Source organism: Microtus oregoni, unplaced genomic scaffold (genome assembly GCF_018167655.1).
Source record: "Microtus oregoni isolate MIOR12 unplaced genomic scaffold, Mior012 000014F_ref0000157, whole genome shotgun sequence".
Lineage (NCBI taxonomy): Eukaryota > Metazoa > Chordata > Mammalia > Rodentia > Cricetidae > Microtus > Microtus oregoni.
The window spans coordinates 25,825,614-25,845,900 of record NW_024543073.1 but is presented as its reverse complement, the minus strand read 5'-3'; the positions used below and the strand labels follow the sequence as shown (position 1 = coordinate 25,845,900).

The 20,287-nt window shown below is 41.6% G+C and overlaps 1 protein-coding gene across 2 annotated transcripts in view; it reads right to left on the bottom strand.

The window, feature by feature from the left end:
• Nucleotides 1-18,500, bottom strand: part of Vcan (versican) — a 98,965-nt gene extending 80,465 nt beyond the window's left edge. For both annotated transcript variants that reach the window (XM_041663548.1, XM_041663547.1), the window contains exons 1-3: nt 18,267-18,500; nt 7,841-7,915; nt 1,823-2,197 (exon numbers count right to left, since the gene is read on the bottom strand). In XM_041663548.1, coding sequence (XP_041519482.1) covers nt 1,823-2,197; nt 7,841-7,910 — 445 coding nt within the window. In that variant the 5' untranslated portion in view covers nt 7,911-7,915; nt 18,267-18,500. The remainder of the gene's footprint in view (nt 1-1,822; nt 2,198-7,840; nt 7,916-18,266) is intronic.
• Nucleotides 18,501-20,287: the final 1,787 nt, after the last annotated feature.

Genomic DNA, 20,287 nt, shown 5'->3' with positions numbered 1-20,287 from the left:
TAAGGTAAGTGTCTGCAATTACTAGACTAACCTGAAGACAGCATGGGGCTAAGAAGATTAGGTGGAGGATGTTCATTGTTTGTGAGCAGCAAGAGGCAAATCCTTTGCTAAGTCTTTAATGATGAGAAAAAGAAATAAGAAGCTATGAAAGTCTGAGAATTTTAGAGAGTGAATGTATGCAATATATTTTATGCATATACATGTATATGAAGAGACAGTCTTAGACAAACTGAAATTAATGATGAGCAACTCAGGGATAAGATCTCAGGGATTGAGTGAATACAAAGACATCAGGAAACAGATGAATTTAATGATAAAGGATGCTCAGTGAATTTGTTTGTTGCCCTGAAATTCAAGTCATTTCCTTTTGGCTAAACAAGAAAGAGTTTTTAGAAAGCTCCTTTTATGTATTTCTGAAAGGTAAATATTTTATAGGGAAATTGAGAGTTGGAAGAAAATCTGTCCCATCATGTCTGGGTATTAGAGTTTTGCTTAATAACTTGCCAACACATTCTGGTTCCAAGAACTGTGGTATTATGTGTGTGCCCAATTAAAGCAATTTCTCTTTGCTTTGTCTTCTAACTTAAGCTCAAATGACATATAAACCATCATTAAAAGGGGGGATGAAGGTAAAATGAGTCATTACAAACCTAATGGATAGCAACTAGTGTTAAAGTTATATTTTTTTTTACTCTGATTTCTTGCTCTGAACGAACTGCAAATTCAAATATTGATTGCCTTTGTAAGACATTATGATATAAATCATGGTTAGTTTTTCAATGAAACCTTTAAATGATACTTCTTGAAATTAAATTCAAAGGCTTTTTTCACTCAGTGTGTTTGTGTGTACATGCATGCAGGCATGGGTAAACGCGTGCCCTTCTACCACGTGGATTCCAGGAATCAAACTGAGCTTTTCAGGCTCGGACGCGAGTATCTTTCTCCTGAGCCAACTTACAGATAAGCATTTATAATGAAAGTAAGGAGGTTTGAGGTTATAGTTCAGTGAGAGAACACTTGCCTAGCATGCACAAGACCTTGGATTTGGTCTTCGGTAGCCCCAAAAATCACACTAAGAGAATTAACAGAAAAAAGGGAAAAGTCTTTCCTCTATATATGTATGTTTATACATATGTGATACTTGGAATGAGAATTGCCCTAGAGGTTCATATGTTTCAATACTTGGTCCCCATTTGGTAGGAATGTTTGAGAAGAGCTAGGAGGGGTGGCCCTGTTGGAGAAGGTGTGTCTTGGGGGGAGGACTTTGACTTTCAAAAGCCCACACCAATTCAGGTTAGCTCTCTGCCTCTTGCATAAAGGTAAGGACTTAAGCTCCCAGCTATATTCCAACACCATGCTTGATGGTCTGTTGCCACATGGTCATTGCCATCATGGTCATAGCCTTTTGTAACTATCAGTCCTAAACTAAACCTTTTCTTTTGTAAGTTGCCTTGGCTGGGGTATTTTATCATGGCAATAGAAAAGTAACAAAGACAACATATATACAACATCAAACTTAAAATGTAGAATAGCTTTCACTAGTAGGTATTAGCACTAAAATAACAGTTTAAGAACTAAATACTGTGTCTTGAGGTTTTCATTATTTCTAGTATACAGTACATTACTAGCCTCAATCAATAAAGTTGCTTCACAAAAAGTTACCTATTCTTAACTAAGTTTGGTTTCAGTGGAAAGCAAAGATTCTTGGGTTGATGGTTTTCCTCTTGTTCATATGCTGAACAAGAGATATGTTTGAGTACTGGCCCACACTGCTTTCCTGGGTATCATGCTACAACCTTTCTTACAAATCTGAGAGCCTTACCATCCACAGCCAGTGACACGGAATCCTGAGTGTCTTCAATCCCGTACATGACATCACAGCGGTAGACACCAGCATCACTAGCGCGGAGTTTGACCATGGTGAGGGAGGCATCGCCCACATCCTCAGGATGTGTAAGCACTGACACCCGTCCTTTGTAGTCCTGACCAATCTTGATATTCCCATCTTGAGCCACCAGGACAGTAGTCTCCTTTATGTCTTTTCCGTTTTTGTCCACTTCCATCTTAGACCATTTGATTCTGAGAAACTCACTCGTGTTGTAATTGGGCGGTAGGGTAGGCAGGGTGGGAAAATGACAAGGTAGGGTCACTCTTCCGGAGAGAGAGCCTTTAACAGGTGGACTGGTTTCCATTTTCACTAGAGGAAAGACAAAATATCAAATCAGTATTCCTGAAAGGCTGAAGCTGCGTCCGTTGAACGTGTGAATGGAAAGGCAACAGCCAGAGAACGTCATTCCGTCCTGAGTGTGTAGAAAACCGAGAATGATTTATATGAAGAAAATAGCACGGGACTTCAATAATGCATTATAACAGTGATAGAGATTAATGGAGTTCTCTTTGTACACTGAAATATAGAGCTTGTTTGAAAGCATTTGTTACTCCGTATTTAACATGAAAAAAAGGGAAGAATAAGCAAACAATTAATGGCAGAAAAGAACAGGGCAGGCTAGACTTGGTACCATAGACTGAAAGATTAGAACAAGCTGAGATGCTGGGTGTTTGTGCCTATCAGTCATAGTACTCAGGAAAATGAGGAAAGGGCATTGCTCTAAGATAACGTTTAGTTTATACCACAAAGAAAAAAATTAATTCTCACCCTTCTCCCTCCCTTTTCACCCTTTCTCTCTCAAAAAAAAAAATCTAGACTAGAATTAAGATAAACAGTTAAAGGGGAAACCTTATGTTTCTAGATCAGAGAGAAAAAGATCATTTAAGAAAACTGCCATATGTATTACTTTGGGAAAATAAAATTAAAAAATTAACATTGAAAGACAAAGTAAGAATTTGAAACAGTCCTTGAGAAGACTAGAGACAGAGCAAGGCTCATATTTTAAGAGCCTTCTTTAGCCCAGCAATTGAGGCAGGCAAAATTTCAAGACCCGTCTGAACTTGTTACTTTTTAACAGGTCAGAGATGAGACTCATTTAAGGTAACTACCACATTACCTTAGAGAAAAGAAAAATAAAATTGAAAGAAGAATTTGAAAGAGCACTTCATGAGCCTGGAGTGAAGGCAAGTCTAAGGTCTGAAGAGCCCTCCTTGGGCCCTGGTTTCAGCCAAAGGCCTCCTCATAATGACAACTGCAGCTGCCACCACTTTGCAGACAAACACCGCCTTTCATTATGCCTGGGCCGGAAAACCAGCTTCTGTTCACCTAGCGGGCCTAACATACTTATTTCTGTTTAAGCTCTTAAACATTTAATGACAAAGGGTGCACTGGTTACAATTTAACACCACTGCCTACAAAAGAAAACATCCTTTCTCCCTTCCTGGACTCCATCCCCCTCACCCCAGCCCTCCTGCCATTTCCCAGCCTTCACTAACAAGGCTAAACCAGGAGTTAGAAAGGAAAAAGAAAACTTAGTGTTCTTGCAAGCAATGCTAGCTACATGAAATGCTGGCCGAAAGTAAAGAGTTGCCTTCAAATCAAGTGACGCTGTGACTTTTATGTTGTTGTTGTTGTTACATTGTGCCAGTGACAGAGAAATATGGGTCCCCAAGTAGACAGGTATCAGCAATGATATAGCTCATTGAACCCTTTTCAACCAGTTGAGTCATTTTCAAAATTACAGGAAGATATTACTCTCTTTAAGAAAAAAAGGAAATTCTATTGCCAAAGACAAAAATGCAACTTTAAAGATGGTGGGTCTAAAGTTGGCACGGTGACTCATGCTTGCAATCCTGGGTGTGAGGCATCAGGATAGGTGACTCGCCACTCACTGGAGACCAGTTTATGCTACATAGAAAATTCCAAGCTTGTCTGGGCTGCACAAGGACACTCTGTTTCCTCCTCCCAAAAATATGATTAATATAATGTCTGGTGTATTTATGATAGGAGTCACTCACATCTTCCAAAATTGCAGTGACTGTTACTTTTAAGACTAGCTCATCATTCTGTTAATCTACATATGTAGCTCGATCACATGATGTTTAACAAAATTAGTTAAAAAATGAAGTGAGTTATTGGCTGCACTAAGTTATTCTTCAAAACACTACTGATATTTTTTTTATTTTGCAAGGTAAGGTAACAATCTCATTTACATTGCTAAACAAATAAAACCTCTAACTTAAAGTTCACCCTTTGAAACGAGCCTGATTTCTTGGTGATGATGTCCCCTGGGAGGAAATGGCAAGCCCCCCAGCTGGCTGGCAATACACCTGAGACAGAATATGTATCTTGTTATATCTAACCAAGCAATTTTTAGCACTGGTATTTATTAATTTCCTCCCCTGTCCCTAGAGTCATTCCCACAGCAGTCTTCACTTTGTCTCACTCTCGAGACACCTGCTTTAGTCACTGCCAGAACAGAGAGACTTTGAGTGATCTCATCATCTCTTCTACACATCCATAAAGTCTATGGGAGACATGCTAAAAGTGACCCCTACTTATTCACATTCCTTTAATATACAATGAAGTAAAGGGATGCCAGCATTTCTGTTTTATTTCTTTGATTAGCATGGGGATTCTGAGATTTGCAAATTCTGTACCTAAAAATCTAATTTACAGTTACTGAATATTCTACAAGTTCACACTTTCCATCCTAAAGAATCAGCTAACACAAATAAAATATAGTTGCATTACCACAAATACTAAGGTTTGTTTTTAATAGAAAAAGAAGCGATTTTATACCAGTGTAGGATAGATGATATCTAATTTCTCCATATCTATTTCTAAATTACAATTGCTTTCACAATTATAAAAGAATAGGGGAAGACATAGGATCCAGCCAAGCTATCAAATAGAGAACTTCCTGAAATATGGACATAATTTAATCACTCCTGCTGTAATGAAGAACACATTGAGACAAAAGATGGTGTTAGAGGGCTACGGACTGTTCTGGCCATTCATAAACACACAAATATTAAAACCTTCGCTCTGAAATGAATACACTCTTACATAGACTCTATTCTTCAAAATAAGATTAACCAAAAGATGTGTGGTCAAAACTTATGAGTACTAAGACATGGGTCTTAATTTACCAGGTCACAAAAATCAAGTTAATCACAGCTAAATAGTTAAGAGTTATCTTAGCACTCTGTAGGATCATGTAGATAAAGTATGCACGTTTAAAGAATCTGGTACCTGCAGGAACTTGTCTGAATCTAGTAAAAAATGTATCCGAACAAAACCAGTGATTTTTGGTTTGGAGTCTACATAAGTACAGTAAAGGAGAACTATGCATTGTGTACTGAATGATCCATTACTCCCCATGCTGTGCACAGACTCCGCACAGCAAAAATGGTGTAAATTCCATCTGTGCAGACAGAGAAAGGGGCACCAGACAAATATCAGATTGAGAATATTGGGATTTAGTATGTTCTTGTTCAATTCATGATCTCACAGCTCTGCATTCTGTTTTGTACTATTAGAGGGATATTAAAATAAGCAGGTATGATCAGTAATTAAGATGGTTTCTGATGTAATAGGTATTGTTAAAGCAGAGTGCTAAAGCCAACGAGTCAGTGTGACATGGCTGGTGTTCGTTAATGTGAACAATCAACCTTTAGAATCCTATGACCAACTAGAGTAGACAACAAAATCCCAGCTTCCCCTCAGCAAGTGACTGCTGCCTAGCCCACTGTGAACAAGGAAACTGGCTTTATTTGCATCTTAAATTTGTATACTTTTTACTTCTACCTCTCATAGGAAAGAACTAAATATCCCTCACTTTAGATAAACATTGACTATGTGTAGTATAAAGATGGGGCCTCAAATGGAATAATTGAGTGATATTGTTAGCTTTAATGTTTTCTAATTCTTTGAAGGAAATACACCATGCACTGTTTTGTGTTCAGTGTGAATCTTTATTTCAAATGAGGGATGTCTTTGTTTCTTCTTCCACTATTAGCCAACCCAAACTTTTCCCCATCCTCTTGACACTCCCTGTCTTTACTAGGTACTGTTATTCTTTCCTCTCTGGTCTCTACATCTACTCTTTGAAAACTTCTAAGAAGATGGTTTTGGGGGTATTAACAGATACTGGAGTCTAGACTCCTCATCCTCATACCCACCACCTGAGGTAAGTTGTGGTTTCATGTCCAACCTACCACAATAATCATCCAAAATTAACTCCTTGCCACCATCCCTGTTCTCCTATAATAAGAACATATATATATATATATATATATATATATATATATATATATTCAAATCTTAACAGAACAACAGCATAAGGTTTAAAGAACTTGATGCTACATTTCCTTTGTGGACTGAAAACCTTTAGTGAGTGTTAGCGTACACAAAATAAAATCTGGTCTTCTAAAAAGCCTGCACGGCCCCAGACAAATGAGAAGTGTAAGACAATAGTGAGGGCTGTGCCTTATGCTTCCCTTCCTCATTCCCTCCCTCTGACCCTTACTGGATGTGGAAAGCAATTGTTCTGCTTGGTGCTTCAGTTTCCTCTTTATAGCACACGGGTAATGGATGTTTTGGTTAATCAATGTTAAGCACTTAAAATAGCTTCCAGCTCGCAGTGAATCCTGTCTACGTGACTAGCGCTGCTTCTATTTATGTAAGCTGATCTCTGCTTATATCTCCCTCTTTTCTTTTGATCACTACTGTCCAACAAGAGTGACTTTCCTGCTACTTGAACGAGTTTATCTTTCTAACTGAAAGGCAGATCTTAGTAGGATGGCAACTCTTCACTCTTATTTCAGTTTGCATGTTACTTTCTCAAAGAGACCTGCCCTACTTCCCTCAACCGAAGCCATTCACTGGGATGTTTTCTGCTTTATTTTCATCATCGGGAAATATCTAAATTGGTTATTTGTTTGTTTATTTCCATTACATAGAAAACAAAATTTATAATACCCACTGATATATCTGTGGACATTTAGAATAATACCTGATACAAAGAAGGAATTAAAAAATATTGACAGACGATAGAAGGATGGATTGGTGAATGGATGAATGGATGGATGGATTGATGGATAAATGGATGGGTGGATAAATGAACAAAGATGAGGAAGCCTTCAGTCCTGAAGAATAAGTCTGGAGCATGGGTGTGCAGAAGTAGCAGCAGGGTATGCAGAGTCCACAAAGCAGAAGAAGTCAGTGAAGCTCACCACGGGCCCTTCCAGTTCTTCCTGGTGTCTCCTTGGCTATACCAGAAACTAAAGTTAGAATTCTAGGGTCCTCGTTGAATAGCTATGAAAGTGAAAGCTAGGAAAGACAGTGTCATGTGTGCTCACAGGCCACTTACCTTTTCATAGACAAAGACAAAGGGAGAGGGCTATAAACACTTGCTGGCAACATCTTTTAATTTTCCTAACTTAAAATTCTAGACTCCCAGATTTAATTTTTTTTTTGGTATAAGAAAGTTTAAAGACTTTTTTTTTTAAAGAAAAGCAGTCCAGAAGAAATTAGAATTTTAAATATTCTCAACGCTCTAAAAGAGTATTTTTATACGGTTCAACTTTGGAGGCCAGACATGGTAACACATATTAGTAACCTATCATTTGTAAGGCTCGAGTAGGAGACCCACAAGTCTGAGGCTAGCTGGACTACCTAATGAGAGACTGTTTCAAAAAACAAAACAAAACAGAAAAACAAACATACAAACCAAATGGGTTATAGGTTACCAAAAGTTTCACTAACAAGAGTTTGTTATTTTGGTCTGTTTGGTTTACTGATATATGCAACATCCAGTAATACTTCACATACAGATCATAAGCAATGCATAGATTTTTTAAATGATTCTTAGCTGTAGTGTCTCCATCTTATAATTCCATTCCCCACTGCTTTTTCACATCTTAATAAAGAACAAGTTATTCTACTTACCTTTAGGTAGTGCATGGGTTATTAATAAGGCTGAACAGATCCATAAGACGCTTTTCATATTTATCAACATCTTGCCTAGAAATGAAAGAAAACCAAATTATATTACAAGTATTTATGGTGGTGGCTGGCCGAAAATCACATGTTAATAAGGAACTGGGTGCAATGAAAGAGGCAGTTCTCTGTAGACTGTAAAAACAGGGGGCTTGTCATAGACGATATCACAGTATTGGAAGTAATAATTTCAGTCACACTTGAGACAATAGTTACCAAAATAACTCCAAGCCCTAATGTGGGCACTTACAGGTGATGGCCACAGCTGGGAGGGCACAGGAAGAACGCTAGAAATAACAGTCTCTGTAAATAAAGTGGAGAGCTGGCTCCAGGAGGATAAGGAACCCTCAGAATCGAATGAGAATGAGGGACGTGAGTGTGGACAGAATGAGAAAATGATGAAGGTGATGGAAAGGAGGTGCTGCAAGCCCAAGCATCCAGTGTGAGAACGAGCCCACCGGAGGCTCCGGCAGACGCTATCACCAGCCAGATTAAGGCCTTCGGAAGGTCTGTGTTATAGCTGAAGCACAAACAGCACTGACTGTCCAGCTGGCCAAACAAACAAAATAAATGTACCCCAAAGAGCTGCTAATGACAAAAGTAACCAGTTTTAAAACATTCTCCACAGCCTTCGAGTCTCAAGAGTAAACAAAGAAAGGAGATATCCTTCAGTGTAAGTCAGAAAACACTGACCTTGGCTTAGCTACTAATTTACTGTACGCTTTGGGAAAGACGTTTTGCAATCGGAGTCACAAAATGGGCCCTTCCAAGTCTGGATTTACAGAAACCGGCCAGTAAGGATAAGCACCAGGGCTGAGGGTTGTTAGTGTCTCCATTTAAGTATCTTTCAAAGACCCATATTTGGAAGGTTTGGGCCTGAACATGGCTTTGCTGGAGTTGGAGAAACTTCCAGAGATGGTACCTAGTGGGCGTTCTCAGGTCGTCAATGTGGTGTCCTCAAAGGGATGTGGGCTGTGGCTGTCTTCCTCTCTGTTTGCTTTCCCATTTGCATCATATGAGCAGCCTATTCCACCACATGCTCCGGGGCCTGACATGCTACCTGGCCACGGGCCCTCACCCAAGGCCAATCAATCATGCACTTCATCTTCCAAATCTGTAGAGCAAAATAAACCTCTTTCTGTGTACGTAAGTTGATTGTCTAAGTTTTTTGTTATAGTCTTAGACTCATAGACATATTACTGTTTGAATATATTCAAGAACACTTTGTTCCGTACAGCCAAAGATATTTTCACTGGCTCATATGTAAGTTGGTACCCAATTGAACTCCCTTTGCCTTCCTTAAAAAACAAAGTCTGTATTACCTAGGAAACCTGAACTGAAATAAGTAAATGATGAAAGGTTCCAAGTCCAGTTTGTGCTCAAATATATTTTAATACTCTGTGACAGGTATTTATTTTTCTTTAATAATATTCTGCGTTTGATCTTGTTTTATAAATCTTAAAACACTACAACCAAACTAAATGAAACTGTGAATTGCTTAGCTTATGGGTTTATGGCTTTACCTGTGTCTTGATGGACTGACAGTGTTTGAGAAATAAGAGATATTAATTTCACAGGCAAGATGAGCATTTATGTCATAAAATCATATTAAATATAAATATATGCAATCCCTGAATATTAATTTAATTCAGATAGAAAGCCTTCTTTTAATCCTATTTCTAAATAATACTTTGTTTCTTTAAAGAAAAATTAGTCTCTTCCTGTTTTAGTTTGTAGGACATCTTTATAAAATATTTCTTAATGTGTGAACTCTACTGTTAAAGTGTCTTAAATTCAAATTCTGAATTTTCTACTTAAATCCTCAGATTATAATGAAATAGGTATGCCTCTCTAAGGTTTACTTCTCTATTTACTTTCCAAGCTTGAAAATTAATGTGCACTATAGAAATGATTGCAAGACCTGAAAATATTGCAAATAAAATATGCTTGTTCATATCTAACATAGTCGGTACTCAGTGATTATTATTAAAATCAGTAACTCAAGCTTTCTGTAGATGCTCTAATTCTTGCTTCAGGTCACTAATAATAAAAGATTTGAAGCCCTAAGTCTTACTTTGGATCACTTTATGTTTATAATAAACTGCCATCACTTACGTTGGCTTTAATCATTACTTTGAAATATATTTTACTGGCCAGTGCGGTTGCTCAGTGGGTAAAGACACCTGCTATGAAGTCTGATGACCTGAATTTGATCCCTAGGAACTATTTGGTCAGAGAGAACTGACTCTTTCAAGTTGTTCTCTGAGTTTTACATGCTCACTGTAGAACATTTGCAAATACCCAAATACCCATAAATAACACATAAATGTAACAAAATATGTTTTATATCCACAGAGCTACTTACTAACTCCCACAATATTCTATAGTTCTAGGGTCAATACCCCTTGAAGAGGGTTAGTAGACCAAATGTGTAATCAGTATTTCCACTTTGAAGAACCAGCACTCCTTATGAAAATAAGTGTATATGTAGGACTAATGGAGATTTGAAACACATATGAAACTGTCTAACTGAATATTAATAATACCTAATAAAATATTGGACGCATCAATATTCAGACAGTCAAATCTTATAAAACCAAAAGAAAATGATGAATTTGACTCCACATTCTTACTTCCTGCCCAGGACAAATGCCAAAAAAACCTAACTCTTTAAATACCAGCCTTAATCCTTCTAAACAGGTCTGTATTTTTTCTAAATTAAAGAGAAAAATCTGTCTTCATATCTACAGCAAGTCTTCCCACCTGCCCAGAGACTCTTATTAAACCTAAATTTAATGAATAAATTCAGTGCATTAAAAACATAGAGGTGAAACACGTTTGGGATGCACTGGTATTAAATTACAAAAATGTGCTTGAATAAATTGCTCCAAAACAAATATGAGAGCTCTCAAACTAAATCCCAGATCTCCAACGCGGTGGAAAATGAACCAGAAGATCCGTATTCTGATTGTTCCATCACCAGCAGTAAGCACACAGCGGCGCCCACCTTGAGTTTTGTGCTGGAGGTCACGGGTGCTCCAGCTAGCCTCTTCTCTATCTCCACTCATACCTACCCCTGTCAGCACGTTTGCCACACTCAAACTGAAGGATGATGAGCCATGGCTTTGGTTACTATGTCTGAGAGCCATTCCTGATTTGGGGAGTCTCAGATCTGTATATCTATTGTCCCATCATCGGCGTAAGTAAACATGTATTTCCCTTTTTTCTTTTTCAGTTTTGTGAGACCTACACATATGTCTTTAAATAAGGTCTACCACGTTTCTTCTGCATCTGAGCCTATCGAATGAGAAAACTGACTCTGTTTCTAGCATGCCTCCAACTCCCATTTCTATTCTTCTGCTCCAGAATCTGTCTGTCTCGTAAGTGTGGTCTGTCAGTGATAACAAATCTCTGGACATGGAAATACTGAGGAGATAAGCCTGCTAGTAGTCTCTATATTTAGCCATATACTTCAGTAAAGTCAAAAATAGGAAAAAAGCCATCGAACCCTCAAGGTCCAGCTGACTGCAGCTGTTTAGTTGCCTGGGAAACAAAAGACAAGGTCAACAGAACTTGTATCCCTGAGAAATGTTTGCAGAGAAGAGGGGCACCGCACACCAGGAATAGACTGCCAGGGCTCTCTTAATCAGATAGTTAGTATTCTTCCTCCTTCTTAGGAAAGCCTAGATGAGCGAAGGTAACCTAAGGACAAAGACACAATGGTTCCATCTACCATTCTGCCAAAGAGTTATTCTGGACCACTGGTTGTCTTGGATACCTCAGTTACAAATTAGATATACTAAGCATTACATGTTATACTATAGTGCTTAGTAGTGCATTATCTCAGGAAGACTCTCCAAGAGATGCTCCTGGTTTGTACTTCCCAGTATTGACTGTACCACAGGAACCTGTCACAGCCGATACCTAGATTCCTGGACCTAGACTCAGTTAAGCTTTTTACTGATGTCCCTTAGCACTCTGTTCCCTGCCAGGGACTCTGCTTTCATTCCCCCGTCTCTGCCATGATCTGTTCTCACTCTAACACATGACATTGCTTTTCTTATGTATTTGTGAATTATCTTCCTCTTTTAACCAACACAGAAACCTTAAGAGAAAACCTCTAACATTTTTTTTCACTTCTAGTTCTACAATACCTAGGATGTTCAGTAACCGATTGTTTTAAAATGATGACTATGTACTTACTTCATGTCACTAAATAATTCTCTCTCTACACTGTCCCCTTTTATTCTCTTCTATTAAAAACACATTTCCAATAAACAAAATACAATTTCCATGGTATAGTAGAAATGTTTACTCAGCAAGTTCCTTGGGATGAATCCTTAGGATAGTTCAAAGCTTCAAGTCAGGCGTGATCACTCACACCTTTAATACAAGCTCTTGTGAGGCAAAGGCAAGCAGATCTCTTTGAGTTCAAGAACAGGCAAGCTCCAGGACAGCCAGGGCAGTTACACAGAAAAACCCTGTCTTGAAATACCAAAAAATTTGCCTCAGTCTATATGTAGTAGGAAATACCTGTAATTCAGCACTGGGCAGTCTGGATGAAGCAGGAGGATTGAAAAAGTCACGGGGAGTTAGGGTCCAGAAGAAATCTCAGACTTGCCTTGGCCCTGTCCTACAACAGACCAATCTGTCAATAAAACACTGCAAGGAAAAATCCTATGCATCTATCTTAAGTGATATTCCTACCATGATTGACATAACATGTAAAAGTCAATACCCTTTGCTGGCAAATTTAAAAGATGTTTGCTGAATTGTTTTCTAAGGAAAATGAACTTAATGAAGTTCTTATAATAATTTATAACTTTTGTTCTCTGCAACCCAGCCAACACACGTTTCCCAAACTTTTCCTTGACTGACTGGTGAAAAAGTAATGCAGTATGTTGTTGCTGCTGTTTTAGTGACTTAAAAAAAAAAGATTTATTTACTTTATTTTATGTGTAAGAGTGTTTTGCCTGCATGTACGCATGTGCACCATGGGTATGCCTGATGCTCATGGAGGCCAAGAGAGGGCATCTAATACGCTGTAATTGACTTACAGATAGCTATGAACCACCCAGTTGGGAACTGAACCAAGGTCTTCTGCAAGAACAAGTGCCCTTAACCACTGAGCCATTTCTCCAGCCCTTTTTGACTATTTTTACAACTATTAATGGAACTGAACAAATATTCTCACGGGATTCAAAAACATATTTTTTGCAACACTACCAGGCTGTAATTTTGCCCAGTTTTTTGCACAATTCAAGATTTGTTTTAACAGGCAGAGTACATACATCAGTATCTCTCACTTATAAGTTTTCTATTTTTCAAAGCTTTTTCATAGGTATTTGGTATTTTAAACATTATAACTTTATCCATTTAACAAATGATGACACTGAAGGTCCAGCAGTTCCATTTAACTTGGTTTCCCAGCTATAGCATCCAACACAAGCTTTCTGATTGCCAAATCTATTGGTCACTCCATTCTGTCTCAGGTCAGGTTGAAACAATAAATTAATGGTTTAAAAGACTGTAATTTATGACTTATTACTTCTGTGCTTACTATGAAATGGGTAATTTATGCTTTAAAGTATTTTATTTTTAGAGTGTGTGTGTATGCACAGACGTGAATGCATGCTTGTGTGACTCTGTGTGTGTGTGTGTGTGTGTGTGTGTGTGTGTGTGTGTGTGTGCTAGTGCAGGTGCCTTCAGGGGCCAGAGGTGTCAAATCTCTCTGCATCTGGATTAAAAGTGATTGTGAACAGCCTGACATAAAGCCGAACTACAGTCCTCTGCTAGAGAAGTGCACACTGCCTAACACACTCCACTGAGGCTCTCTGTGCTGAAAATAGTTAATTTCTGGCAAGCAGTCTATATTTGTACCCTTCTATGTATGACAGACCGATCAAAAGAGTTTAGTTAGCAAACACTTTTAACAAAGAGACCACTGGAGAAAAACTACCCAGTCACATCCAATCCTAAGAACGTTACATCAGATTTGATTTTGTGTCCTAGATGCATTTACAGATTTTCCTATCTACCAAGTCTAGATTATAAGAGGAAACTGACAAATCTTCACTTATCCAAATTGAACTTGGTCAAACATGTCTTTACTTTCCCTTGTTCTGACTCCAAACGTATGCAACAGGTAGCCTATTTTTCCATACGAGGGCAAGTAACCTCTAAACAATGAGTGTTTGCCTGTCTCCTCACTGATGTCTTTGGGAGGGAGCGAGGGGGAATTTTTAAAACCCACTTAGCATAGGCATTCATTCCTATACCACAAAGCACTAAGAAATTCTGCCCTTCTCAAAGCCATAACCCATCTGAAATGTAGTCAAGGGATGTTTGACCAAGAATAAAGTCAACAAAGATGTTTAAACTCTAACCAGAAAAAAAAGAGAGTCGGTTGGTCTTTGTGCTTCCAGGGGCTCCGGGATGTCCTATTACTGACCAATCATTAACCTGAGAGTGTTTAAGCATACCCCTGTAAGGAGAGACGGAACAATGGCTGCATCACCCACATTAACAATATTCAGTTTTGAGTTAGCTTTTAATAACCTTTTCCAAACAGAAAGTTACTCCAACACAGATGGAGGTAGCTAGGAATACCAGAAGGATTGCCCTCCAACTTGCAAAAGCAAAGAAGGGGAGATCTGATCATAACCACCCATAAACCCGAAAAAATTCTTTTCAGACTTCCTTTTTTAAAGAAAGAACTAAGACTTATGAAAAGGCTTATTTTTTTTAAACCATCACGGAAAACCAAACTTTGAACTTGTACATCAATTCAAAGTGATGATCTTGAATCCCATCCCTCTTTCCACAGCCCACAAGAAGATTAAGGACTGTGGACTTCCTGCTGGAGGAAGTAATTGCTCAATTGCCTCGGAATCCACTGGAACCCTTTGCAGTGTTAGTAGGGACAGGCAGATGCAACTTGTCAAATATCCGTTTCTTACTTTGTGCTTAGATTCTTTGAGATCCCCTCCTTGCTACGTTGCTCTTACAATGGGAACCCACTCCGCCTCAGAAAACTATCTGATGCTTCCTTGGTTGTTTTCCTATTAAAAATCAAAGTATTCCGTTTCAGCACGTTGTGTATTTCCTGAGTTGAACACAGTTGCTAAGCTGTACTTAACACAATTTAGGTCATAGCTTTCAGAAAGAAACAAAACCAATAATGGTCCAATTACAAACACAATTTAAGGTGAGAGAGTGGACCATTAAAACCTAGCTCTTCCCAACTAGAAGCTGGAGAATTTCAAGTGAAGATCTTTGTAGCAGCGTCCAGTCTATATCGCCACACCCACCTCACATCCCCCCACCCCGCCCCAAGTCTTTTATCAACCATTTGGATAACTTGTGGGGCACACCTACCCCCTGCCCACACTAAGGGTCCTGATTAATACTCAGTTAATTTTACTATTAATAATTAATTAATACACCAGCATTAATTTTGTCCATGGCTAAAAGAGGTCTTTAGGCAAATGTGAATGTATTTAAAAGCGAGTGCAGGGAACAATCACAAACTTGTCTGATTTTCATGCCAGGAGTTGACTAAGAGTAAAAACCCCCGAATCTTGCATGTCACTCTCAAGAAGCAGGAGGGGGAAAAAGAGTATTTTAAAGGCTTTTAATATGAGCGTCTAGAACCATCTGAGCAGAAGTTGGTTCCGCTCCAGCTTCAGCAAGCCTCGGGAGCTCTAGGAGGCATGCCAGCCAAGGCCCCACCCGGATTCAGCCCAGTCCCGCCCCAGTTGGCCACAGCCGCTGGAGACCTAGGCTGAGTGGATCGCCGGAGCAGCTGTGCAGCTGTCTCAGAGCCCAGGAAGTCACACCCGTCTCGCGCCCTTAACTGAAGCTCCAGCCCACGTGGCGGATGGCGAACCCCCTCCGCTGAAGGGAGTACCTAGCAGCGTCCCTCCCCAAAAAAGCAAGATGAGCTCCGGTAGGCGGGGCGGGACCACCTCTGCTTATGTAGTCCCTTCCCAGGCCAGAAGCAGGCAAAGATGCGCTTGCTATCGCCTTGAACATAATGGGCACAAAATTGAGACCAGTATTTCGAAACCTGGCTATTTGCATTCATCTGTTTCGTCTTCTTTCCTTTCTTTTTCCGCCTACCCTCCATTGTCCTCGTTTTTTCACTATCTTTTCCCCTCCTTTCCCTTGCTTCTGGGCGCCCTCTCCCTAGTTTCCACGTGCAACGCATGTCCCCGTGTGGAGGAAGTTAAGTTGGATTAGGGGGCATTCTTCTGCAAGAACCTGAAACTCGGCCCTAGCATTGTGTTCAAGGACCTTAGCTAAATTTGCCAGAGCAAGTATCTGTATTACTTCTCTTAAAAATGAGCAAATTGCATGTCAAAAAACCTCAAACCTGGCTCAGTTGCCTGCCTTGTGTGTGTGCCCACCCAGCTGCAGGCGCCGCCCAGAGCGCCGCGAGAAGCCAGGGGGACTGAAGAAAAGGAGGCCCTGCTCTTGGGAAGGCCACATTCCCTTCTTTCCATCTCCTCCAAACCCCAAGATTCACGTCCCAGTTTCTGAAGTGGAAAACTGACTATTGAAAGGAAACCGGGATCTTCTCTCTTTGAACCCAAGGATGAGAAAGCGGTTTACGGGCCTTCTTTTTCTCCGCTTGTTCTAAATTCCTCCATCAGGGGGAGCTCACACCTACTACAAAACTCCCTATTCCTAGACATCTGGGTTCTGAGAGTCTGAAAGACCCAACTGCAAGCAGATCTTAAGGAGCGCACCGCCCCCCTTGCTCCTCCCTCTGGGCCTGCCTCCTCGGACAGAGAAGGAAGGGATTTCACACTAGCCATTCATTTGTCAGCCATGGGGGAGGGGACGCAAAAGCAGAGAGGAGGCAGAGAGGGGTGAGAGAGACGGCAGAGAAGATGGAGACAGAGAAGGAGACACAAAGATGAGGGGACACAGATAGCGAGCTTTACTCGAGGCGGTACAGCATTGCAGTCTGGCGGGGGGTAGGGCGGCTCTCTTCCCCTTTCTGCAGGATCCCAAGAACACGCAGGACATGCGGAGGCGTACTTAGTTGGATTCGAGAGTAAATAGTTTAGACTATGACATTATTTTTTTACCCCTATTTCTTCAGTCTAACCCCCTGACCGCTCCACGCCCATTGACATAGAGAACAAGCCGGGACAACCGGGATGTCCCGGGTCGGCAGGCACCACCGAAGTCTCTGCAATGCCCACGCCTACTCAGGGCGATGGGACTCTCCGGGCTAGGACGTCCCCGGGGACTCCCAGCACGCGTTCTCTGCCACCACTCTACCAGCGGGTAAAGTTGCTCAACTGAAGTGGAGAAATGAAAGAAGAGCGGGTGGACATATATATATATAGCGGGGAACAGAGGACCTCTGTAATCCAGGAGAGAAGACTGGACCAATTGGTCCCTAACTCGGGTCTCTGCGCCACCTTTGTCTGGAGAGCGTTCTGGGTCCTGGTTTACTACTAAAGATGAGGGAGACAAGTTCCCATTTCGCTTTTCAGGGCGAGGGAGAAAAACAGTGCACATCTCTCTGGTTCAGGGCAAGCTTTCCCGCCCAGGAGCCTCCCAGACCTCCACGGTGTTCCAACAACCCCACCCCCAACCACAGCTCCTTCCCTCCGGCTCCGGCGCACCACGCGCAGGACAAAAGAACACAGGGGCAACGTGAGAGAGCTTTGACAGCCCCCAAGTCATCAAAGAAACGCAACCCCAGTACCCTGCCCAGCCCCTGCCAGAAAGCTTTCCATATTGCTTGTGCGGGGACCGGAGGCAGGGAGGGGTCATGTCCGCGCAGGTCCGAGGTAGCTAAAGTACCCCGCTGTCTAGTCGGGAGCAGCCCAGGGGTGGCTTTCCAGGAACAGAGATACTGACCACACACCAGGAGCCAGGAAACCAGGTGGTCTGCCCTAAGGTGTTTTCAGGGACCTGTATTTTGGGCGAGTTTGGGAACTCCCCATTCAAAGTTTTGCCTCAATCAGTTTAAAGACAACAAAAAAAATCAAGGTGTGAGGAGTCCCTCCTATTCTTCCAACTCAAGATAGCATGACTTTTCTAGGATTTCTCTACCAAACCCCGTCCTCCTATTCCGTCCGTCCTTTTCCTCTACCCCACCCCGGGCTTCTTTGTCTACATCTTTTTCATCACCAGTCTGAATTCCTCTTTAACAAGCCTCTTCAAAGTTACCTGCATATTTTAAAGTGAGCACATTGTCTTAACTTCGCCTTACGGCTAGTCCTCTTGGCTTTAATTAAAACCCTCTTCCAATTGCAGTGCACCATTTCCCCCGCAACTAAGCTCAGCGATTTTCTTTTCCCAACAAGTTTTACCCCCTTTCTTTTAAATTGGGGAACAAAAGAAACGTGATTACCTTGAAAGACGGCTTACTGCAGTTTGGGGAGAAATTCACTGCTGAGCTGTGAGGATGGGCTCCGCGTTGCCCCTGCAGATCACATAGGAAGCGCGGTGGACTGGGGAAGGATGTGGCGAGTGCGGGACAGAACAGGAGGTGAGGGAGGATGCGCTGCTCGCCAGCGCAGATCCCGGTCCCAGCGCCTGTTCACAGCACCTACTGCTCACTGCTGCTGCGCCCGCGCGCCTTGAGTTCTTCCCCCAGAAAGGCTCGGGGCAGCTCGCCTGCAAGTTCAAATGCGAGTTGTGACACCCATCGTCATTATATCACTGTACCGTCAGCACCGAGGAGGAGACTCAGCGAGAAGGAGGAGGGAGAGGAGGAGGGTTCATTCACAGGCTCCAGAAGCGCTCGGCAGCTTCAGCCACTCCAAAGAGCCCAGGCTTGGAAACAGGCGGAGGGGCGGTAAGGAGCTCCCAGCGCCCTCCGAGGGACCGCCTGCCTCTCTCGCCAGGCACTCCCACCTCTCAGTCGTTCTTCCCGACAAGAAGTACCAATCGGCTGGAGGGGTGGCGGGGGGGGGGGGGGGGGGAGTGCGCTTCTCATTCAGGGACGCTGTGCCATCTCACTGTGCGCTCTCAAACAACCGCGTTCCCACCGTCCCCCACTTCCCAACCCCCTTCCCCGCCCTGTACAACCACTTCTGAATTAGGGGAAAGGAGTCCCCAAGCCCTGGTAGGGCAGGCAAGCCTGGAGCAATTAAGTATGGTCAGTTTTTAGGGGCGGACAGGACTATAAAACTAGCAAAGAACTTGCTTATAATGTGTTTATGCTCCCACAGAGCTTGCCTGTCCCATCTGAAGAGGTGTCAGGCTCGAGGCTTCTGCCAACCTGAAAGAGATACTGAGAAAGTGAGACCCTGAGCTCAGAGAGACTGTAAGCATTCGCTGCTGCCCTCCCTAGGGAACTGCCCAATGGGGAGCCCGCGGCATCAAGCTGTACACAAAGACCCTGGCAATAAAGGGCTGGACAGGAAATCCCCCAGGCGATCCCTTGTCCCATTCAAAGAGAATCCTTTCTCTGACATAAATCCGCATCTTTACTTAAATGTACTCTGCTTTCTTCCTTTCCTCTGTCTTTACAGGACCCGTTGGAGATTTTTCTGCCAGAACACAGATTCCATGGACTTATCAGTCCTTCCATGTTGTCAGGAAACGGAATCTTTTATGTTTGTATTTTTTCCCCATTCTGGCTTAGCCGGCGATGTAAACATCAATATAAGGAAGAGCACCCTTCACTGAGTCACAAAAGACTTCCATTAGGACCTTAAAGAGCAAGGGGTCAACCAGTTAACACAAAGGAGTTCTGTCCCTGGGAGAAGGACTTTGAATTTTCTGTTACTTTGAAGTCTAGTATGATTTTACGCAGTGGGTACAGAGTAAGTTTGCAAGACGTAATGGAGGTTACTCTAGGGGTACTGAAACAATTACCAACTTCTCCTTCTACACCAATATGGAAATATCCTTGTAATTATTGGCTCTGGATGTTTTGCTTAGAAAATTGCATCAAGCACAGGACTTCAGAAATGGTAGTGATTAACGCACAAAGTTTGTCTTCATTCTGGATTTCTTTAATTAGATTGGCCGCATCTCACGGTTCTCAATGTGTAATATGGACCCCTCAGAATGCGGATTCCTTTTCTACAGTTTATAGATTCAATACGATGGTGGATTTTAACGGATAAACGTGGCAGATTTATCAGTACGATCTCGTCCTCAAATGTGTGTTCTTCATGATTCCCTTTATTTCTCAGTCATTGCAATGGGTGACTTCACTACCCTGTGGACCACTTTGACATCAGTTTGGCTTGCAGTGAGTAATTTACCCTTTAGGCAATGGTTATACTACCATGGCTAAAACTGAAATTTCATCCCATGTCTTGTTTCAATTGAAAGTCACAGCTCGGAATCAGACTTTCTCTCAGCATTTAACACTCGAGCCCAATCCCGTGCAGAAAGTGACTTACCAAAGTGACACAG